The following is a 23,763-nucleotide window of genomic DNA, read 5'->3' on the forward strand; positions in this document are numbered from 1 at the left end:
CTCGTGGGAGAGGCACGCAGAGGCCGGATCACAGTGGCATGTCCCATGCGGTTGATCATGGGATGATGGTGAAGCCAGCCAATGAGGGTCAAAGGGAGAGAGGACCGGGCCTCGGTGGTTCCCAGATATTGTTGGTGCCCCCACAGCAGTGCCCTCTGGTCATCTCACGGATTGGAAGGGGGCCCCTCTAACAGATAGGAGGTCACTAGCTGTGCCCACCCCCAAACCAACTTATCTTTTGGCCCATAGCCTTGTTTGTTTTAAAGAGGGCCTTTGAAGATGCTACCAGCAAGCGTGAAGTCATAATGGAGGAGGGTGGATCCTCCTCCAGTCTGCGAGGTCTCCTTATAAAAGAGGAGAAAAGACAGATAAGTACAGGGAAAGGCGGAGGCAGAGGCTGGAGTGATTTTCGAGCCAAGGAACACCAAGGATCACCTGCCACCACGGAAGAGGTCAGCTGGGACAGTGGTCTGGGGCTGACTCCCCTTAGGGGTCCCTCAGGAGCCAGTAGCACTGCCGACACCCTGATCTGGACCCTCCACCTCCAAAACTGTGAGACAATAAATCTCTTCGGAGTCACCACCTCCCCACCACCCCCAGTTGTGGTATTTTGTCTGCAGCCCGAGGACACCCATCTCTCGCTGCTGTGCAGTTGATCCTGACTCATGGCGACCCCACGGGACAAGGGAAGAGCTACCCCTGTGTTTTCCGAGGCTGTAAATCTTTCAGGAGCAGACTGCATCATCGTTCTCCCGTGGCGTGGCTAGTCGTTTTGAACTGCCGACCTTGTGGCTCGCACACAGCCCAAGGTGGGACCCGTTACACCCACCAGGTACCAGGGAGCTTTGGTGTGATGAAGATCAGTGAGTGGCCGCCTTGTCAAAATCCTGGTTGTGATATGAATCTGGAATAGTGAGAGGTAGTACCAAGGGGGAGACGGGGAACAGGGGTTCTGGCCACACTACTCCTTCCCACAGACTGTATGATGATTATGTTTAAAAAAAAAAAAAAGAAAGAAACTAAACTTTTAGGGCTGGTTGAAGAGGAAGTTGAGGGTTGAAGGCAGTGGGGGTATCTTCCTCTTGGCAGTGGAAGGAGCCGCTCTGGCTCCCAGCTGTCTCAGCGCTTTCTGGAAGAGAGAGGAGGGCTGCAGAGTTTCAGGGCGTCAGCACTCCCAAGAGCCTCCAGGCAAGGGCGGGGGCCACCCCCGCCCCCTCCCTCCCTCTGCTGCAGGCCAGCCTGGCTTCTCATGATGTCACCCATGCATCATTGTGAGCTGCGAGGCAGGTCCAGGCCCAGGCCAGCAGCCCAGGGCCGGGAGGAAGAGAGGGATCCCAGGACACACGCGCACCAGGCCCCAGAGCATGTGTAGAAATGTCATCCACGCCACAAAGAAAGCCCTGGTGGAAATGGAAGAAGACAGTCAACATCACAAGATCCTATCCGGTCTTCCCTCCCCTGAGCGCCTGGGACCAAAGCTGGCCTGCCGATGAGGAGCCGAACCCTGGGGTGGGCTTCGGTGTGGAGGAGGGTCTGCTTTGCCAGATGGTGCGCTCTCCGGAATTCAACCTCTTTCCGGACTCAGTGGTGTTTGAGAGCAATTTTGTCCAGGTACGATCGGGCTGCTCCAAGCTATCCCTGGGCGAGCCCAAGAGAGAGAGCTGAGGCCCAGATAAGCTGGCCAGCCCAGCACACAAGGCCACTGCCTCTGTGTCTAGTTTCACAGGGCCCTAGGCAGGGGTTCTGCAGACAGTTTTCACGTGGAGAGAACTCAGATGGCATCCCTGCAAAGTACTACTGGTCAAGGGCTCAGCGGTTAGCTAAAGGATGGCTAGTTCAAACCCTTGGAGAGGGCCTTAGAAGACAGGTCTGGCAACCTCCTTTGGAAAGGTCCCAGCCTTAACCCAGTGGAGTTTTTCTCTGCACACATGGGGTCGCCATGAATCGTTTTATGGCAAGAGGTCAGGCACTCTCAGCTCGGAGGGCTCAGCTACTGACTGCCACTGGATTGATTCTGACTCACAGCCACTGAATAGGACAGGGTAGAACTGCCTCTGTGGGATTCTGAGGCTGTAACTTTTTTTAAAAAAATCGTTTTATTAGGGGCTCATACAACTCTTATCACAATCCATACATACAGCACATCTGTACATGCTTTACCCTCATCATTTTCAAAACATTTGACTCTCCACTTAAGCCCTTGGCATCAGGCCCTCTTTTCTCCCCTCCCTCCCTGATGCCCCCTCCCTCATGAGCCCTTGATAATTTATAAATTATTATTTTGTCATATCTTGCCCTGTCTGACGTCTCCCTTCACCCACTTTTCTGTTGTCCTTCCCCTAGGGAGGAGGTCACATGTAGATCCTTGTAATCGGTTCCCTCTTTTCAACCCACTCTCCCTCTACCCTCCCACTATTGCCACTCATACCGCTGGTCCTGGAGGGATCATCCGCCCTGGATTCCCTGTGCCTCCAGCTCCTATCTGTACCAGTGTACATCCTCTGGTCTAGCCAGACTTGCAAGGATCATGATAGTGGGGGGAGGAGAGAGGAAGTATTTAAGAACTAGAAGACTGTTGTATTTTTCATCGGTGCTACACTGCACCTTGACTGGCTCGTCTCCTTCCCTAGACTCCTCTGCACTGACAAATGGGCTTTGGGTCTCCATTCTGCACTCCCTCCTTCATTCACTATGGTAAGAATTTTTTGTTCTGATGATGCCTTATAACTGATCACTTCGACACCTCGTGATCGCACAGGCTGGTGTGTTTCTTCCATGTGGGCTTTGTTGCTTCTGAGCTAGATGGCCGCTTGTTTACTTTCAAGCCTTTAAGATCCCAGATGCTATATCGTTTGATAGCCGGGCACCATCAGCTTTCTTTGCCACATTTGCTTATGCACCCATTTGTCCTCAGCGATCGTATCATGGAGGTGTGCACCCAATGATATGATTTTTTATTCTTTGATGCCTCATAACTGATCCCTTCGGAACCTCGTGATCACACAGGCTGGTGTGTTCTTCCATGTGGGTTTTGTTGCTTCTGAGCTAGATGGCCGTTTGTTTATCTTCAAGCCTTTAAGACCCCACACGCTATCTCTTTTAATAGCCGGGCACCATCAACTTTCTTTTCCACATTTGCTTATTCACCCATTTGTCTTCAGCGGTTGTGTCGGGAGGGTGAGCATTATAGAAGAGGCTGTAACTCTTTAGGGGAACAGAGAGCCTCATCTCCCCCACCCGGAGCGGTTGGTGGTTTCACACTGTTGACCTTGAGCTTAAGAGCCCAACATGTAACCACTACGTAAACCAGGACTCTTGGATAGAGTGCTGGGATCCCCCAATTTACGCTTGGCTCAGGGTGCCAGCCCAAGTAGGTGAGCAGAGGAGGGGAAATGAGATCTCCACAGAAGGTTAAGCCAAAATGCTGCCATTAGGGATGGAGTCCAGGGCTCCCATTCCAGCCTGTTGCCTCTGGCGGGGAGGCATCAGGCACCACCGAGTTGGTTCCGACCCACGGTGGTGACCCTGTGCCCAACAGAACGGAACACTGCCCAGTCCGGCCCCATCCTCACGAGGCTTCCCGTGCTCGCACCCATTGCTGCAGTCATTGCGCCAATTCATCTTGTGGAGGGCTTTCTCTTTGCTGCCCCTCTAACTTGCTAAATGTGATGTCCTTCTCCAAAGACTGGCCGCTCCTGATCCTATGTCCAAAGGACCTGAGACTATGCCCCGCCCTCCTTGCCTGTAAGGAGCATTCTCGCTGTCCTCCTCCCAGGAAAGTTGTTTGTTCTTTCAGCAGTGCACGGTACTTTGCATATTCCTGCCAGCACCATGATTCACATGCATCGATTCTTCTTTGATCTTCCTGATTCCATGCCCAACTTTCACACCTGCATCTGAGGTGCTCACAAATACCAGGGCTTGGGTCAGGCGTGCCTCCATCCTCAAAGCAACCTCCCTGCTTTTGAGAGGTCTTGTGCCATCCACAGCCTCTAAAAGGGGCTGACTTGTCCCTTGAGTCACATGCAAATACAAGGGTCTTGAGTACGGACAGACCCGGGAAGGATTTAGAGTTCAGTTCGAGACCTGGGTAATGAAACAAAGACTACAATAAAACAAGTCACCCATAGTTCGGTGTCCCAGGGCAGAGAGAAGGGACAGCTACATTAGACTGCAGTCGATCACGTGGGCAACACGGGTGGGAACGTGTGACGGATTGGGACAAGGGTCAAATGTGACCCCGAGAGGCGCAGCTGGAAACATGGCACCGGTAGCCTCGTGGGACTCAGGGTGGTCCCACGGCTTCCTGTCGAGGTGGTCAACAGGCAGCAGCAGCAAAGCGCCAAGGAATTAGTTCTGTCGGAATGTTGGTCCCAGGCTCTCCGACCTTCAGAGAGCCCTTGGGAGATGAAAGGGACCTCAGGGTGCCGTGGGGGTGTGGACCAAGCGAGAGCCCTTCAGAGGAGGAATACAGGGCTAAAGCTAAGGGGTGGGGGGGTGGGGAGCGGTTCTTACCTGGCTGTGAATCTGCCCTCCTGCTCTCCGGGAGGTCTGTGCAAAGGTTGTTTGTGTTTGGTGATTAGCCCAGAGGTCAGCGAGGCCAAAGAAAGACCTTCTGCAAAGATCACAACTGAGCGAAGCCCAGAACAGGTGGGGGGTCCCCGCAGGTTAGAGTCTGCTTGATGGAGCGATGGCTTTGACGTTCCTGTTGGTTTAGTTCGGTTTAGGGCGGTGGTTCCCAGCCTCCCTAATGCCTCGACCCTTTCAGACAGCTCCTCATGTGGTGGTGACCCAACCCCATAACATTATTTTCATTGCTACTTCATCACTGTCATTTTGCTACTGTTTGCTACTATGAAAGGGTCATCTGACCCCCAAAGGGGTCATGACCCACAGGCTGAGAACTGATGGTTTAGAGAGATTTTGGGGTGTTACAACTTGGAGGAGGAGGCAGGGGTCAGGACGCTGCTAATCCTGCTACAGGATATTGTACAAGCCTCCTTCTTCTCCCCCGTGTCCCTGCAATGGGAAAGTGCCCTACCCGCAACGTTCTTGGAGCTGAGTGTAGGGGACCCTGGGCTAGACCCCCGAGCTGCCCCAGTTCAGACCGTGCTGGGGGCGGGGCTGCTTTGCAGGTCAGGAGGGGCAAAAACTGGATAGACGTCTACAAGGCCTCCAACACCACGGCCCTGGGGGTGACCTCCTCTGTACCCTGCCTACCCCTTCCCAACATCCTCCTCATGGCCAGTGTCAAGTGGCACCAGGGACAGAGCCAGACATGGAACCAGCCATCGACAGCCCCAACCATCATCCTGAAGAGGTAAACAACTCAGAGGCGAATGGGGCTGGGGGAGGGGGGGCATGTTGTGACAACCCAAGGGGACGTGGAGAAAGCTGAGGAGCCAGCAGCAATGCCCTGGCCACGGGGTAGCTGAGGGGCCAGGATGGCACTGAGTGGACAGAATGGAAATGATCCTGCCTGTGGACCCACTTTCCCCCCTGCTATGTTCGACCAGTGAAGGCGCTGGAAATCTGTCCGCCTTTGGCCAGGGCCCCAGGAGGCAGTGAGGTCCGGCAGGCAGAGCCCTGGTTGGGAGACGCCGGTTCTCGTTCTGGGCATGCCACTAACTCGTTAGATGCAAGTAATTTTGAAAAGGGTCAGTTACTTGATGGCCCTCTGCTTTCCCCTCTCTAAAATGAATGGGACTGAATGGCTCTTAGAATGGTGACATCGCTGGCTGGGCAGTGACTTCACGCTTCCCAAATGTGTCTTTGGGATGGCTGCGCCTCTTCAAGTAATCTGCGGCATAGCTCAAGAAGCACAAGAGAAAGTGGGGATGGGGGGACCTGGGAGGGAAGATAAAACCAGGAACTAGACTTCCAGGGGGGGACTTTTTCCAGCCAAGGTCATTTGTCTATTTATGGTGCCATCACGGTCAAACATGTCATGGACTCGCCACCGCTGATGTGACAAGGAAACTGCCGAGGCATGTGATTGATGTTCACCGGTAGTGATGATTTTGCGGGTCTTATATGGACCGGAGGCCGGATGTCCCCCACCCCTGGGATGGATTATTGATGGATAAAGTTGAAGTTAGCAGTCCAACAAGAGGGAGAAGAGAAATCTAGATTCAGGTGACCAGTAAACTAATGTGGCGGGTTGATTCGTAGTTTCCAAGTTGATGATCTGAAAGGTAACCCCTTACCTGATTTACAATGGAAAAACTATTATTAGAAGAAGATAGAGAAAAAGAAAAAAAAAAGAATCAGGATATCGATAAAATCCAGGAAAGCCTTGTATGAGGACAAACCTTTCTCCCTACTGCCAAGGTATATCCAGCCCCAGTTAACTAATAGTAACTCTAAAGCCAGTCCTGGGCTTTAGCCCCTTGGGGAAGAATAGTTGAGTCGATAAGGTCAATGAACAGACCAGCTGGACAGTGGGGCCAACCTTGGCGAAGAGCAGCTTCCTCTGTACTCAACCCCTAGGACCCCAAGCCCCTCGTCCCAGCTATGTCTCTCTAAGCAGGGTCCAGGGGACACCAATCTCAGACTCCCGATCTAGTGGACGAGAATGAAACATTCAGATTCCAGGGCCCCACTCAGACTTACTGAGTCTGAATCTTTGGGGCTGGGAGTCAAGTGCCTGCTTTTCAAACACGCTCTCCAGAGGAATCCACTCTCCCCCAAATGGGATCCCCACGGAGCTAAGCCCTCTCTCCCTAACTCCCCCCACCCCCCAAAGCCTCTGTCTTGAAGAGGACACCCCTGGTTTGTATGAGGGTGGGGGTCTTCTGAGGAGCAGCAGGGTCGTCAGTGGGTGTCTTCCGTGGCACCTTCAGGATTCTCCCCCTGAAGTTCGTGGAGCTTCAGGTCTGTGACCACCTGCAGCGCATCCTGCGGTTGAGGACTGTCTCCGAGAAGATCTACTACCTGAAGCTCCACCCTGACCACCCGGAGACCGTGTTCCACTTCTGGATCCGGCTGGTGCAGATCCTGCGGAGGGGTCTGTCCATCACGACCAAGGACCCCAGCATTCTGGTCACTCACTGCCTGGTCCCCAAGAGCTGCTGCAGTCCACCGGGGGACTACAAGGTTAGTGGGGCAGCCAGGGCCTGGGCGGAATGCTAGTCCAGATGGTTTGGGGATGCCCTGAGCTCTGCCTCAGGCCTCTTCTTTCCTAACAGCGAATAGAGGTCCCACTCAGTCAGACAGAACCCGCAGTGAATGTGCAGTTGAGCCTTTTCCAGTAAATGCAGAGTTGGGGCACCATCACCGCACACGGAGTGTAGAACGTTTTCAGCCCCGTAAGAAGTCCTCTTGAATGAGAATGCATTCATTCCCGGCTTCTCCCGAGTCCTAGGCAACCCGTGGTCTGTATTCCCAACAAACGATTCCATGCAACTATAAACTACAAATATTGTACAATGAATAATCTTTTGCACCTGGCTTCTTACGCTTAGCATGATGCTTTTAAGGTTCATTCCCTTTTTTAAAGTTTTACTGACATATAATTCACATATTAGGCAGTTCAATGGTCTAAATATATTGAAATGAATTGTGCAATTTTCATCACAATAAAAGTTAGAACATTTTTTCATTCTTGTACTCATTATTAGCTCCCCACTCCCCTCTAACTTCCCCTACTCTAACTCCAAGAAACTATTAATCCAGTCACTGTTTCTATAGATTTCCCTATCTTAGATTTCATATAAAAAACACACACACACATACACAAATCAACATTAATAACAAAATAAAACAAAAACCTTAATCCAAAAGAATGCCGAAAATAATAAAAACTAGAACACATTTAAAATGGGTCAAAAAGAGAATAAAAATTAGGTGCTAAATTTTAACCTAACGACATCTGTTTGAGTGCCCTAGTGGTGTAGTGGTTATGCATTGGGCTGCAATCCACATGGTTGGCAGTTCAAAACCACCAGCAGCTTGGAGGGATAAGGACTGGGCTTTCTACTCCTGTAAACAATTAAAGTCTCAGAAAGCTACAGGGGCTTGCTAAGGGTGAGCAATGACTCGATGCCAGTGAGTTTGGTCTTATTTTGACATCCTCATGACTCCACTTTCCAGTGCACACTGTCTGATAGAAGGCTATTTACACCCCTGGTCAGTGGTCACGGGCGATTCTCCCAAGGCTTAATCCAGTTGGAAACTCTGTAAAGTGGATTTGGGGGCTTTCGTTATCTTCCATAGTTCTCTGAAAATCAGGGGCTCAGAATTTAAGCTCTAATACAGTTCCCTCCTCCAATCTTGGGTTTTTATTAAGTGCATTCCTTTTTATTGTTGAATAATACACCATTGTCTAAGTAGATCATGTTTCGTGTATCCATGCGTTTGTTGATGGAGCGGAAGACAGTTTCTAGCTTGGAGCTATTGTGAATAATGCTGCTAAGGACATTTTTATACAGGTTTTTGTGTAAACATACTACTCACATGCTTTCATTTGTTTTGGGTGGAGTTCAAGGAATTAAATTACTGAGTCATAGGACGAGGTTCTGTGTAAATTTTAAAGGAACTGGCAAACTGTGCTTCAGGGTGACAATCCGACCAGCAGGGCACGAGGATTTCTGTTCCTCCACATTCTTGCCAACACTGGCAGCATCTTTCCGTTGTAGCTACCCCTAAATGTTTTTCTTTCGTTGTTTCTGTTGAGAATATACAGTCAGATGCACACCAATTCAATAGCTTCTACACGTACATGCTCGTGACTAGTGATCACAATCTTGGAGTTGTGTAACCATTCTTTCCAAGTTGTTCCATCCAGTAACATGAACTTACTGTTTCCTAGGGCTCTTTTGTAGTCTGTCCAGTTGCTGTTGCTAGTTTGAGCCCATAGAGTTCCTTTCAAAAGAGCACAATGCCCAAGGCAGCCTTTTTTTAACTAATTAAGCTAATCTACTGCTTTTTTTTAGTTTATTGGCACATCATTCACATCTCATCCAATTCAATCATATCAAGAAGAGCTGCACAATCATTACCACAATCAATTTTAAAACAGTATCTTCTTTCTTGCTATTACCTCCCGGTCTTTCCCCCACAACTTCCCATACCCTACCGTTTGGTTGTAAGATAGCTTCAGAGGGAGCATTTTTGGTTTAAAGTTTAAACATCTCAGGGCAATAATCATTTCAGGAGCTCCTCCACTCTCCGTGGCTCCAGGAAGTCTAGAGTCAGGAGAAATTTACATTCTGTTCTGCATTTTCTCCATTTTCATCAGGATGCTTCTGTGGAATTATTGATGAAAAGGTTCAGTAATGGCAGCTGGGTCCCGCCCGGTTCTTCTGGTCTCTAGGCGGAGGAGGAAGTTGTTGGTGGAGACAGCCACACCTTCCCTATCTTGCTTTGCTTCCCAATTCTCCTTCTTCCTCTGTTGCTCCAGGAGAATAGAGCTCAACGGTTGTGCCTTGGACGGTCATTGGATGGCCATCGGATGCCAGGTACTATGCACCGAACTGAGAAGTAGACTAGAAGAACTACACATAGTAGGTCACATAGTAGGTCAGCTAACTGGACTGTCCCGGGAAACTATGACCCTGAAGCTCCAAACCAAGGGAGCAAATCCCAGGGTGCACATCAACAGCCTCGGCGTCTATTTTGTTGTCGTTGTAACTGTATCACACAGCTTTTGCCAATTCCACTTTTTGCGGGTGTCGAACTGATTAAGCAAATATAATCATCAGTGGTACAACCCTGCCCTCGACGAAGGTGATTTTTCCGTCACTCTTAATCCCCCTCTTCTCCCTCACTTCTGCCCCTGGTAGTCCCTATACCCTTGCTTGCTTGCTCTTGGTCTTTTTATATAAGTGAGGTCGTAGGGCATTTTTGTGATTCACTTATTTCGGTTAGCAGAATGCCTTCCAACTCCATCTATGTTGTAGCGTGTGTCAAGACTTCGTTGCTCCTGCTGGCAGACGACTAGTCCCTGCGTGTTGTGTGTGGCGCATTTAGTTGACCCACTCACTTGTTGAGTCTCACCTTTGGGCTACTGTGAACACTGCCGCAGTGAACATTGTAGTGCAAGTCTCTTGTCGAATCTCAGTTTCGGGTCGATACCCAGGAGGGGAATTGGTGGGTCACATATCTTTAATATTGAGAGGGACCACCTCATTGCTTTCCACAACAGCTGTCCCATTTGCATCTCTACCAGTAATAGGAAGGAGGGAGTATAGATAACATGCACAACTGGAGCACAGCTGGGTATTACAGACAGACAGCAGTGAAGAAAGCCACTTTCCCCAGGAATAACTCCATATAGGCTTATCCTCAGCTAGGTTAGCATTTTAAGCATTCGTTTGATTCCTACAATAGCCCTAAATTGGACAATAAGATGAAGTAGCATAACCCTTATTGAGGCTTATGTTACCAGGTCACCAATCACACTGAGGCCCCAAAGAGCAGCGGTTGGAAGCCCCTCCCCTCCCCTCAGTGACAGTCTGCTCTCAGGCAGGTGAGCACCTGGGACATCCACAGGGTGCGTTCTTTGGTGTCTCTGTGAGTGTCACTATGACTTGGAGCCAGCTGGATAGCTCACAACGGCAACAACACGTTATCAAACTCACACCCATCAAGTCGATTCCAACTCATGGTGACCCTAGAGGCCAGGGCAGAGCTGCCCCTGTGGTTTCTGAGACTGTAGCTCTTTATAGGAGTAGATAGCGTCATCTTCCTCCTATGGAGCACCTGGTGGTTTTGAACTGCCACGGTTAGCAGCCCCAGGCATAACCACCACACCACCAGGTATTCACGCTGAGGGGGCATAAAGAAATGGCTATGGTCCTGAATTGCTTCTCTGCCCAGCTGGCGCGACTGTTCCAAGGAACCAAGTTCGAGTCCCAGCACTTCAGGGTCTTAGGAACACGTGGTCCTAAACCTCAGGTCTTAATCGCTTGGCTTGGCTTTTTCCCCAGAAGGACCTTCCAGCCTCCCAGCCCAGCGAGAGCCTCATGCAGCTGATGGCGAAAGGAGAGAGTGAGGCCCTCGCCCAGATTTTTGCCGACTTGCACCAGCAGAACCAGTACGGGTATGTGATTTACATCAGGTCAGTTCTGGACATCACTCCCTGCAACCCAGATGGTCTGGGCTGCGTGCCAGAAGCCAAGTCACCTGGTTCCTGAACACAGGAAGGGGCATAGCACGCTGCCCCCCAGGAGCCCACCTCCATCTTTGCTCCATCTCCCTCCTGCACACAGAGAGCAAGGACTGACCTGCTTGACTCGAGGGGAGGAATTCAAAAAGAAAAGTAACTGTCCAATAAGAATTTGGTAACAGAGGAGAGAAAGCACAAGCTAACTTTTAAGGCAGCAATTTCTGGCGTCTGGCTGCTAAGTGAAAGGCTGGAAGTTCAAGTCCTCCCAGAGGTGCTTGAAAAGAGAGGCCTGGTAATATATTTCTGAAAAGTCAGACACTGAAACCCCTACGGGGCAGAGCTCTACACTCCTGGGTGGCCATGAGTCGGGATGGATTTGGTGGCAACTGGTAACTGGTCACTTCCAGTGCGGCCCCCAGTCCAGCAGAGAACTCCCTGAAGCACTGTGTCAAACATGGATTTTAAACCTATTGGGGTCTATTGGCCGCTAGTCTCGGCTTAGGCCACACCTCAGTGGGCGTTTTCTAAACATAGAGCTGGTTGGATAAAGCCTGATGGTTCGGAAGCATCTCGGGCTCCTCCCAGAGAAAATGGCCCTGGGGGTGCAGATGGAGCCCTTAGCGGTGAGTCTTGAGAGGGGTTGGTGTGGGAGAGGTGGGCATTGAGTCCACTTAAGCCATAGGACACCGTGGCCAGGGAGCCAAGGTAAAAGGAGACCCAGTACCTTAGGACACGTTGGGGCTTAGCAGACAAGGAGAACAACGTTAAGCACTGGAAGGTCGGAGCAGGCTAAGACCTGGAGGAGGACTAGACAATAGGCAAGTACACTGTAGGGAAGAGCTTCACAAGTCAAGGGACCTACCAGTGAAGACAGAGTTAGAGAGAGGGAGAGCCGGCCAATGGGGACGCGGGTTGGGGAAGGAAGCAATAAGTCAAAGTGGGCAGGCCGATGAAGTAGCCAGACGAATGAATTAGCCTTTATTTTAAGCGTCATGGGAGCCTGAGCAGGTTTTGCTTATTCTGATTCTTTTACAATATTTTATGATAGGTTGAGGGACCGCTTGTAGAGCAAAGGAGTTTCCCATTCACCAGTGCGAACACATCCCACTCTGTGGCTTGGATGATGCTAAACCTTAGCAGGTCTTCCACAGGAAGTGAGGTGATCTCATTTGTATTTTGCACAGGAAGTGAGGTGATCTCATTTGTATTTTGCAGGGGCCACCCTGGCCGCGGCATTGACAGTGATGTGAGGGATAGGTCGGTGTGGGGAGGTGCGGAGAGGCTCAAGGAAGCGATGACAAGAGATGATTTCATAGCTTGGACGAAAGCTTTTGGGGGCTGTCATGGACAGGAATGTCCCAAACGGGCCAGGGTGGGGTCCAAGAAACCAGGGAAATTGCCTCTTGTTGCATCTCTGTTATCTTTGCTTTACACAGTCATTCCATTGCTTCTCTTTAATGGCCCAGAACAAAGGCCTGAATCGTGTTGTTCCCCCCCCCCCCCCCCCCGTCCTCATTCTGGCACATTCTAGCTGGTCTGGTTGCAATTAGAGCCGTTTCTGCACATTGGCAGCAACATATAACACACAAATAAAGTCAATGGCTGAGACACCAGCTGGAGCAGATGGAGTTACACCCACTCTCCCTCCATAAACCCAGCAACCCACACCCAGCTCTCGGCCCTCCACTCGCCCCACCTCCCCCTTTCCTATTTCTTTCTTTGTTACTTACATCGCACCCCCAGCCAGCCAATTTCATATTTACATCTATATGTCTCTAAAGCTTGTACATCAGGCAAAGTCGATGTAAAAGTGTAAGGTGTGTTAGTTTGGGTTGACTAGAAAAACAAATCCAGAGACATTCATATGTCTATAAGAAAGAGCTTTATATAAAGAGTAATTGTGTATTAAGAAAACATCCCAGCCCAGTCCAGATCAAATCCATAAGTCTGATATTAGCCAATATGTCCAATACCAGTCTGTAAATTCTTCTTCAGACTCACCCAACCCATGCAATGATGCAGCATGCTGGAAGATCACAGGTCAGTGGGTGGAAAGTCTTGTGGATCCAGTGGTGGTAGAAGCATCTCAGTGCTGGTGTGGGTCTCCACAAAGCTCCTTCAGCTCCAGGGCTCTGGCTCCATCAGCGTAGCTCCATGTGGCTTGTCAACAGGAATGTCTCGCAGGAAGATGAAGCAGAGCATGTGGGGGTCCGGCCTCCAGTGAGCTATTTATCTCTCTAGTGCCTCCAAATGAGGTCATCAAGCTGCGACCTGATTGACAGGCTAAACTCCACCCCATTCGCTCTTAATAGTCTCCAGTTGACACCACTTTATGTAGCTACCACACTAGGTTTGAAATAAGAGTTTAATGCTGTTCTTTTCCCTTTGACCTCCTTTGAACCTGAATGGCTGTTGTTCCAGGAGCAGTAAAAAGATGGAGACCAACAAGCACAGCTCAGGTAAAGGAAGGCCCTGGGCACCCTGTCTCCAGACTCTTCTGCGCTACCTGTATAGACAGAAGAGTCCCTCCGGCTCTGCAACCCGCCAGAGAATTGGGAGTCAGGGTGGCCCTGGCTCTGCATGCCTTAATTTGCGTTCCTCTAAGTTCTTTGGTCACCAGATTCAATTAGATACCAAGTCTTCCTAATGGCTCTTTGAGAGGCAGCTTACATTCCCTTTTTACAGCTTTATTGGCACATAATCCACATATCAAGCAATTCAATAATTCGATCATCTCAAAAAGAAGGGTACAATCATTACCACAATCAATTTCAGAGCATCCCCCCTTCACCCCCGTCCCATGGTTAACTCACCTACAAAATGAGTTGGGTAATCACACTCCGTTCTAGCGCTCCCTCCCCCTTTCTTACACTCATTTATGTGCCTATAGATCCTTCCCTAGTCCGGGCCTTTATCACCTCCCTCCTAGACTACAACTCGCTCACACATCACTCCATTCACAAGCAGGGAGGACCTCTAGGTAATTGCCCGCAGCTTTGAGGTGGACGTGGGGCTACGGTGAGGAACGTCACAAACCCTCCTCCAAGGAGCTGATGATTTGGTCGAGTCGGCTTCATGGAAACATCCAAAGCTCACACTGGGGGGTGGGGGTGGGGGGCAAAGGAGCCAAAAAGAAAGGGGGCTTCATTTCGCGCAGGAGGCTCTCTGGAAGACCTGGTCTCTGCGTGGACAGGAGGATGAGCATAAAGGAGGTAGTATGGGTTAGTGCAGCGGGACATCTTGGGAAGTGGAGACAGAGTGGGGGTGAGGGAGCAGGAGCCTCCCAGAAACAGCGGCTGGATCTCTGGTTCTCGGTTCTGTCGTTGTTAAGTGCTGTCGAGTTGCTTCTAACTCAGAGCAACCGGGTGGGCAGCAGAATGAAAAACGGCCTGATCCTGCGCCGTGCTCACCACTGGCGTTAGGCTGGAACTCATTGGGGCAGCCACTGTGTCAAAGCCTTCTCCTTGAGAGCCGCCTTCTTTTTTCGATGGCCTGCTTCACTCAGTACAATGTCCTTTTCCAGGGATTGGTCTCTCCTGACAACATGTTCAAATACTGGGACAAAGTCTCACCGTTCTCCCTTCTAAGGAGCTTGCTGGATGCACTTCTTCCAAGACAGATCGGTTTGTCCTTCAGACAATCCAGAGTACTTTCAGTGTTCTTCCCCGACAAACACAACTCAACTGCAGCAGCTCTTCCGTGGTCTTCCTCCTTCATCATCTGGCTTTCACATCCATATGAGTCGATTGGAAATACCATGGCTTTGTTAGGGCGAATCTCAGTCCTCCAGGTGATTTCTAGGGTCAACTTGCAATACTGAGAAATTCTATGGGCCAAATGCCGACTCATACAGGAAGCAACAGTGGAAGATGGAAAGAATACAGAGTCATGGTACCAAAAAGAACCAGTCAACATTCACCATTTCAAGAAGTAGGACATAATCAAGAACCAATGATTCTTAACTGGCAGAAGTCCAAGCTGTGCTGAAGGCATTCGCAAATACTAAGGCTCCAGAAATGGACAGAATATCAATAGAAATGTTTTAATAAGCACTGGAAATACTCACTCATCTATGCCAAGGACTATGGAAGACAGCTACCTAGCCAACTGACTGGAAGAAATCCATATTTGTACCTATTCCAAAGAAAGGTGACTCAACAGAATGTGCAAACCATAGAACAATATCATTAACATCGTGTAAGTAAAATTTTGCTGAAAATCATTCAACAATGGTTGAAAATAGTACATTGACAGGAAGCTGCCAGAAATTCAGGCCGGATTCAGAAGAGAATGTGGGCCAAGGGATATCATTGTTGATACCAGGAAGAGGTTTATTTGTGTGTGTGTGTGTTTTATTGACTATGTAAAAGCATTTGGCTGTGGATCATAACCTATGGGTAGCTCTGAGGAGAGTGGGAATTCTAGAACACTTCATTGTGCTCAAGGAGCCCTGGTGATGTACTGGTTACACAAGAAACTACCAGGCCCTCTGCAGGAGAAAAACAAGGCTTTCTACTCCTGTAGAGTTAGTCTCAGAAGCCCACAGGGGAGAGCTCTGCAGGGTAGAATCCCACAGGTCAGAATCGAATCAGTGGCAATGAGTTTTGAGTGAGTAATTGTGTTCATGTGGAACATGCACATGGATCAAGAGACAGCTAGGCAGCTAGAACAAGGGAATACTCTATGATTTAAAATCAAGAAAGGTATTTGTCAATGTGGTTGTATCCTCTTGATTCCATCTGTGTGCTGAGCAAATCCTCAGAGGAGCCGGATTACATGACGGAGAATGTGGCATCAGGGTCGCAGGAAGGCTTATTAACAGCCTGCAATATGCAGATGACACAACCTTGCTCGTTGAAAGCGAGGAGGACTTGAAGCCCTTGCTTATGAAGATCAAGGACGGCAGCTTTCCGTATGGATGACAGCTTACTGTAAAGAAAACCAAATGGCTCACAACGAGCCCAGTAGGCCACCTCGTGATAAACGGAGAACAGGTTGAACTTGTAGAGGGGTTTCATCTTGCTTGGATCCAGAGTCCATGTCCACGGAAGCAGCCATCAAGAGCCCAAAGGACACATTGTATTGAGTCAATCTGCTGCCTAAGACCTCTCCAAAGGTTTGAAAAGCATGTATGTCACTGTTAGGGCTAAGGTGTGTCTGACCCAACCCACAGTATTTGCAATCACATCATGTGCATGTGAATGCTGGACTTTGAGGAAGGAAGACCTAAGAAGAATGGAAGCATTTGAATGATGGGGAAGGATGCAAAACAGAAAACAAGGAAACAACAAATCTGTCTTGGAAGAACAATAGCCAGAATGTTCCTTAGAAGCAAACCTGGAGAGGCTTCGCCTCACATACTGTGGACAGGTTATCAGGAGCGACCAGTCCCTGGAAAAGAACATCATGCTTGGTACAGTAGAAGGTAGAGAAGAAGATGACCCTGGACAAGATGGAGTGACACAGCGGCTGCAAAGATGGGCTCAAACACACCAGCAATTGCGAGGACGGCACGGGACTGGCCTGCGTGTGTTTCCTTATGTTGCACAGAGTCGCTGGGAGGCAGAAGCAACTCGATAGCACCTAAACAACGACAGTCCACCCCAAACCTACTCCCGTTGGCATGTATGGGTCTGCATGAACATCTTCCAACTCCCAGCCTCACCTGATCACGAGTCCCTGAACCAGGAGCCCTCTGCTTCCTCTTCCTTTCCAGACCAGAGCTTTCCCTGGAGTCCTGTCTTAGCCATCTTCCCTTCCCTTCCTGTCCTCTGCCATGATCATCCTCCATTCTAAACTCTACCTCTCCTTCCGGATCCCCTCCCCACTCTTCCTCCCCAGACTAATCTTTCCTCCATCATAAGCTCTCCTATATCGCTCACATGACAACACATCCTTTTCTTGCTGTCTACATCTTGTTTATTCGACCAAGATTGCTTTTTCTTTGTCATTCATGTCTCTGAATGTCATCCACTAAGGGCTGGGAACACGGCAGGAGCTCCTTTACTTCTCCAAACTAGAACTGGACCAGGAGGCAGGCAGAATATCATCACTAGTGCAAAATGTAAAAGCGTATATAAAACCCCCAAGGGGAAAAGCCGTGGGGCTTCTTCCTATGTCCCCCGCCCCCACACCAGGGATGACATGCTCCAATGCTTGCAGGAGCTCCCAATAGTAAAGACTATGGGGGACATGGATGTAACCAACCAACCAACCAGTCAACCTACCAACAAAGAAAACCTATTGCTGTTGAGTGGATTCTGATTCACAGTGACCTGACAGACTGCCCCAGAGGGTTCCCAAAGCTGTAAATACTTACAGAAACAGCTGGCCTCATCTTTATGCACTGGCATGGCTGGTGGGCTTAAATGAACGTTTCCGTTGGCAGTCAAGTGCTTCACCATCGGGCCACCAGGGGTCCTGTGTTTAGAAATAACCAAACACAGCCATTGGCTTGGTGCCGACTCCTAGTGACCCTCTAAGACAGAGTAGACCTGCCCCCTGTGAGTTTCTGACACTGTAACTCTGGCTGGGAGTGGTTCCCCCCTGAGGAGCAGCTGGTGGTTTTGAGATGCTGACCTTGTAGTTAGCAGCCCAATGTGTAACCACTTGGGCTCCTCCAGAGGACATGGTTAACTTCCCGCTTGGCTTGGTCATAAGTGAAACGACAGCTGGCAGTCGACACTTGGTTTCAGTCCTGGGGGACTCTGGGAAGTGGTAGTCATAGTGGCAACAAGGAAGTAAAGGCTACCCAGCAGAGCCCAGGAACTGTCAGCTGCACTGAGCCAGAGGCCCGGGGACCTGGTGTCCCCAGCTGTGCTCAGGTTATGCCAGTTGTGTTGCAGGGTAGACCACACATTGTCAAATACTCTTAAGTTTTCAACAGAAGCTCCAAATCTGGAAATTTTTGTAATATACCCTTCCACCACCTCCCCAAATTAGGGTTCATTATAGCACAGGTATGGTCGTACTGGGGCTTAGGTATTGGGTCGCTAACTCTAAGTTTGAAGGTTCAAACCCATGAGCCTCTCCTCAGGGGGGAAATGAGGCTGACCTCTTGTAATTTGTCTAGGAAACCCTACACAGGGTGACTGTGGGTCAAAATGGACACGCTAGCAATGGGTTGGTTGGATGATGGACCCGCCAAGAGCCCTGGCCTTACAGATGTGAAGTACTCAGCCACTAACCATTTAATCCCATCAATTTTCCAGAGAGTAGAGATGAGGCCTCCTGCTGTCAGGATGCTCATAACCTAAGCAACCCCCTGGAGCAGCTTACTAGATGGAGCCCTGGTGGTGTGGTGGTTACATGTTGGGCTGTGGTCCACATGGTCGGTAGTTCAAAACCACCAGCTGCACTGAGGGAGGAAGACTGGGCTTTCTACTCCTGTAAACAGTTACAGCCCTGGAAACCCACAGGGGCTCCCTATGAGTCAGCATTGTCTCACCGACAGTGAGGTCTGAGTTTCAGGGCTCCCTGTGAGTCAGGGTTTATACAGCAGCCGCAGCAACAGGTTTATAGGTCCACGCCTGGCTGGGCACTCTTCAGGCCAAATTGAGCTGGGAAGCTACCCTCACACCCCCTGTTTCTGAGTGGCAAGGACAGACCCATGTTTTTCCCAAGTCTTTTCTCATCCTGGGTGACTATGAATGAATACAGGGGTGGTGAATGTATCTGTTTTGACATATTTACAATTACCGCCCCCCACCTGCATCCTCTAAGTACACCCCAAAAGGTGAGGGTTGAGAAAAACGAGACATTTCGCACTTACACCCGCGACTGCTGAGAACAGCCACAAATGCAGAGGCACGAGCTCTGTGACATCTCAGAGTGACCACTCCCAGATGTGTCTTGTTTGTCGAACCTTCTCTTCCCTTGGGGGCTGAAGAAGGACAGTCCAGGAAGTACAACCTTTCAGAACTCTTGTCTTAAAGAAGAGAGAGGGCCACCTCTCTCTGCCTTTGGAAAAACCACCAGCCCAAAGCTTACTTTTAGGCTGAAATGCCCAACTCACCATAGGGGGTGGGAGTAGGCAATTCTGGTGTTCCCCAGTGGGGATCTTGTTAAAATGTAGATTCTGCTCTGTGAGTCTGCCTTGCTAGCAGTTTCCAGGTCAAATCAAAGTGTTGGGTCAAGTGCAAGAGGGACAAAGCCATCTGAAGTCAAGGCCCATTCAGCCAGCTGACTATTCTGGGGGAATTCGCTCATTAAACCTGACCAGTCCAAGCCCCCTCCTTTTCCTGGCACTGCCTACTCACCGGAAGTAGTGGTAGAGCACATGGGCTCTGGGTTTTAATAGTGATTCTGCTGCCTCCTCCTGTGGACATGGGTGAGTTATTTAGCCTTGCTGGACCTCCATGAAGAGGCCTGGTGGCATAATGGTTATACATGTGGCTACTAAGCACAAGGTCAGCAGTTTGAAACCACCAGCATCTCCGAGGAAGAGAGACAAAGCTTTCTACTCCGATACAGAGTTATTGTCTTGGGAGCCCACAAGACACTTTCTTCTTGTCCTGTCGGATCGCTATGCCTCAGAACTGACTCCGTGGCAGTGAGTTTGGCTTTTTGTTGGGGCCTCCATGGTGACTGTGGTGCTGGGGCTATTGTGAGGGTCAGAGGGCATCATAAGCACCCCATGAGCGTGGGCCGTTGCCTGCAGGCGCTCCGTGGGCTGAAAGAGCGAACTAACACATGTTTTTTCTTGACCTAGAGAAAGACTCTTCCGGCGAAGAGAGCATCCCTTGCACCCGAGACCTCAGCTGGAGGGATGCCTTCACCTTCGGAGAGTGGGAACGGGAGAACCCCTCTGGGCTGCAGCCCCTCTCGCTCCTCAGCACGCTGGCAGCCTACACCGGGCCGAAGCTGGCCCCACCCATAGGTGCGGTGATGGGGTAGCCCTGGGGTGCCACTGCAGGCCTGGCTTGGGGTCCTGGGGTCCTCGGGCTGACTCCCAGATTCTGATTCCTGGTTGCTGCAATGGCCTCCAGCCATAGCCCCCGCACTCCTCCTGTTCTCTGTCCTCTGTATCTGTCCTCTTTCCAACTGGCCGAAGGAAGCCCTGAGGTGTGGCACCTCCAGAGCCTCCTGGGGGCTCCTACAAGTACCTCTGAAGGGGTAGAGACTTGGGGTGGGGGCTGTCACTGTGATGACTAGAGCTGCTTTCTCCCTGCTGTGTGGGGAGGTGACAGAGGGCTCCTTTAGGGGTTCCTGAGATCTCCCTCCTAGTGGGGTGAGCGGATGGATCTCCTCTTCCGTGAGCTCCTAGGGGGCCTTTCTCTTTGCAGGGTGCAGAATCCGAAGGAACTAGCCTGGGAGAGCTGAGATGGGACCCAATTTCCCTGGGGCCCAAATCCTTTTCCCCTCATGTCCCAAGATCCATCCATCCATCCATCCATCCATCCATCCATCCATCCAACGCATATTTGCTAAGTTCGTCCTATGTGCCTGACTGACCATGGGTAGATCCCGAAAGAGAGTAACCACCAGTTGACCTCTAGTCAATTCCAACTCATGACAGCCCCACACACATTGGACTTGAACTGTGCTCCGAGTCCTGGAGGGCTGCTTTCTGTTTCTAAAGTAAACACGATTGATCAACCACTTGTTCTTGTAAGTTACCTGTTCTTAGTAGCGGACAATTTGAAAACGTAACTAAGTCCCTCTGGGCCAGCAGAAGAGCTTTTGATGTGATTTACGTCCCGTGGAACACTTTGGGGATGGCCCTGGTGGTTATGCGTTGGACTGCTAACCGCAAGGTCAGCAGTTCGAAACCACCGGCCACCCCAATGGTGAAAGGCGAGGGTTCCTCCTCCTTTGAAGCGCAACAGTCTCAGAAACCCACCTGCACAGCCCTACCCTGTGCTGAGTTGGAATGAACCCGACGGCAGTGGGTTTGGTGATTTGAGCAGTAACACACTGGTTGAAGTGCTAGGCAGCGAGCTGCAAGGTCAGCAGTTGAAATCTAAGCCGTGAGACACTGTGGGATGGGTTGTGCTACTTCCTGCTACACAGAAAGAGGTAGCAGACTGCTTTCTTAAAGATGAGCACCCGGGGGTGGGGGTAGGGGGGCCGTGCTACTCTGACCTCTAAGGTCACATGGACTTGCGCAAAAGCATGCAAAGGGTTTGGTGTTTTGGACATTTTTCTCCCTTGACCCACAGGAAAGTCTATCTGAGCCATCCTTTCACCGCAGGGGAGAACGCACACAGCCCGGGCCGCCACTCCGCGGCATTCAGCTTTCGGAGGGACCCCTCCTCCAGGAGGGGAGAGAGATGCAACTAAGGAAGAGCAAGCCCCCTCCTTGCCTCGGAGAACCATCTAGAAGCAGGCCTCGTGGATCGAAGGCGTATTCCAGCGGCATGGAGCTGCACGTCCTCACGTCACACATCCCCACACCCCACCGCCAACTCCACTCCCCGGGGGCCCAACCTGGGAAGCCTCGAGCTCAGAACTCAGAGCGGAGAAAAGGCTAGGCTGCCGCCAGCAGAGCCGGTGGCGGTGCAGGGGACGGTGGAGGGAGGAGGTCAGTGGCAAGATGCCAAAAGCGGTAACAGAAAAAAAGAAAAAGAAAACAAAACAGAAGCGAAGAGACTTGGGAGAGATGGAGAGATTGATAGAAGAGATCCACTGCTGAGCATGGCCTCACCAAGCCGCTATTTATCTCGGTTAGAGCGGAAGAGTAAAGCCATAGACCAAAAAAAAGTTTGTTTTTCTTTTCTGCTCAAGCCACTCTGGACCAGGGGGAGAGGGCACAAATCCTCCCAGCCAGGGGCTTCCCCTTAAATGTCCTCCTCAACACCCTCACATCTCTCTGCCCCCACACCCCACTTTTGCTGACTTGGACGTCGTATCCCCAGATGACTTGAGGTGGGAGGGAGGGGGAAAATGCCCTTGGGAAGCAATAAGACAAAGCTTGGTAGGTGGGGTGAATTTCTCTTTGGGGATCAAATTTTTGAAGCTTGCCTACTTTCTCAATCCTACAAATGCTTGGCTCAGTTTCTGGTATGGGCAGCACCCGCCCCCCCCCTTGAACCATTGAAACACCTTGTACAAAGAAGCCCCCCAGCCCCCCTGGCCATTGTGTCAATTCCCTCTCATAAGGGTCTCGGTGGCTGCAGCGGGCCTGCCTCAGAGTATTCATGGACGGCAGTCTTTGGGGAAACTGATGGCCACGTCTTTCTGCTGTGGGACACCAAGTGGGTTCAAACCACAGACCTTTGCATGTGCAACTAAGCCTGGACGGACCTGGGCACCTCTATACTTTGTTCACACACACACACACACACACACACACACACACACAAATAACCCCATTGCTACCTCGTTGGCTGCAATTCATAGCAACCCTTGCATTTCCCAGAAGGGTTTCAAGGATAGAAATCCTTTTTTTTTTTAACATTCTATTAGGGGCTCATACAACTCTTATCACAACCCATACATTAATTGTATAAAGCACATCTGTACATTCTTTGCCCTAATCATTTTCAAAGCATTTGCTCTCCACTTAAGCCCTTTGCATCAGGTCCTCTTTTTTTTCCCTCCCTCCCTGCTACCCCCACCCTTATGAGCCCTTGATAATCTATAGATTATTATTTTGTCATATCTTGCCCTATCTGGAGTCTCCCTTCACCCCCTTTTCTGCTCTCCATCTCCCAGGGTGGAGGTCACATGTAGATCCTTGTAATCGTGTGCCCCTTTCCAACCCACTCACCCTCCACTCTCCCAGTATCGCCCCTCACACCCCTGGTCCTGAAGGTATCGTCCCCCCTGGATTCCCTGTGCCTCCAGCTCCCATATACACCAGTGTACAACCTCTGCCCTATCCAGTCCTGCAAGGTAAAATTCAGATCATGGTAGTTGGTGGTTGGGGGGGGGGGGGATAGAAATCCTTATGGAAACAGACGGCCACATTTTTTCTCCCAGGGAGGGGCTGCCAGATTCAAATCACCTCCCTTTAGATTAGCTGCCCTCCACACCCAGTGCTAACCAAGGGCACCGCCAGCATTCCTCCATCGTAGAATTGCATCCTCCTCACCCCCCAGTATTTCCAAGACTGCAACTCTTTGCAGGAGTAGAAAGCCTCATCTTTCTCCCAAGGAGAGGCTGCTGGCTTCGAACTGCTGACTTTGTGGTGAGCAGCTCAATGCTACACTACCTGGGCTCTGTAGCACTCGTTAAATCATTGATTGCAAAGAGAGAAAACACAGGCTCCAAGCCTAGTTGCATCAGAGGCTGACAAATTATTTGTGAACTGGAGAAGCTTGTGGCCCCGCCTCTTTAAAATGGGCAGTATTTCACATTCAGTAAAAACCAGACTATGTCCGCTAGACAGACTATGTCCAACTAGAGAGGTTTCTGGATGTTTCAGTTTGATTTAAATAGCCTAGAAGTCAGGAGAAGGAGCCCTGGCAACACCAGTGAGCTCTTGGCTTCAAACGGAAAGGCAGGCAGAGGGGTTCCACCCTTTGTAATAAGTCCTTGAAGGGGTTCTGATTTGTTGCCCCTCATTCTCTCTTCCCAAACCACCAAACTCACTGCCATCGAGTGACTCATAGCAACCCCAGAGGACAGGGTAGAAATGCCCGTGTGACTAACTCTTTATGGGACTAGAAAGCCTTGTCTTGGAGTAGCTGATGGTTTCAAACTGCTGACCTTGC

The 23,763-nt window shown here is 50.4% G+C and overlaps 1 protein-coding gene across 5 annotated transcripts; it reads left to right on the plus strand.

Moving 5' to 3' along the window:
- The first annotated feature begins 1,251 nt into the window (after positions 1–1,251).
- Positions 1,252–21,793, plus strand: GARIN1B (golgi associated RAB2 interactor 1B). 5 transcript variants are annotated; one of them, XM_075557719.1, is made up of 7 exons: positions 1,252–1,611; positions 5,136–5,320; positions 6,843–7,095; positions 10,929–11,041; positions 13,529–13,566; positions 19,818–19,985; positions 21,300–21,793. In XM_075557719.1, exons 1-7 carry the CDS (start codon positions 1,375–1,377, stop codon positions 21,386–21,388), a joined length of 1,083 nt encoding a protein of 360 aa, XP_075413834.1. In that variant the 5' UTR covers positions 1,252–1,374; the 3' UTR covers positions 21,389–21,793. The 5 variants fall into 5 exon arrangements, with proteins under 5 accessions (XP_075413834.1, XP_075413838.1, XP_075413836.1 ...); XM_075557723.1 differs by having other exon boundaries at positions 5,249–5,320; positions 6,892–7,095; XM_075557721.1 differs by having other exon boundaries at positions 21,268–21,401.
- Positions 21,794–23,763: the final 1,970 nt, after the last annotated feature.

The sequence above is a fragment of the Tenrec ecaudatus genome, chromosome 9 (assembly GCF_050624435.1).
Source record: "Tenrec ecaudatus isolate mTenEca1 chromosome 9, mTenEca1.hap1, whole genome shotgun sequence".
Lineage (NCBI taxonomy): Eukaryota > Metazoa > Chordata > Mammalia > Afrosoricida > Tenrecidae > Tenrec > Tenrec ecaudatus.

What these genes read in the sequence shown, in the direction of transcription:
- GARIN1B (XM_075557719.1), top strand. Translation starts at nt 1,375, where the DNA reads ATGTCATCCACGCCACAAAGAAAGCCCTGGTGGAAATGGAAGAAGACA. An exon ending in GACCAACAAGCACAGCTCAG is followed by an intron (nt 13,567 to 19,817) that starts GTAAAGGAAGGC and finishes TTCTTGACCTAG; the next exon opens with AGAAAGACTCTTCCGGCGAA. An exon ending in GAAGCTGGCCCCACCCATAG is followed by an intron (nt 19,986 to 21,299) that starts GTGCGGTGATGG and finishes CTTTCACCGCAG; the next exon opens with GGGAGAACGCACACAGCCCG.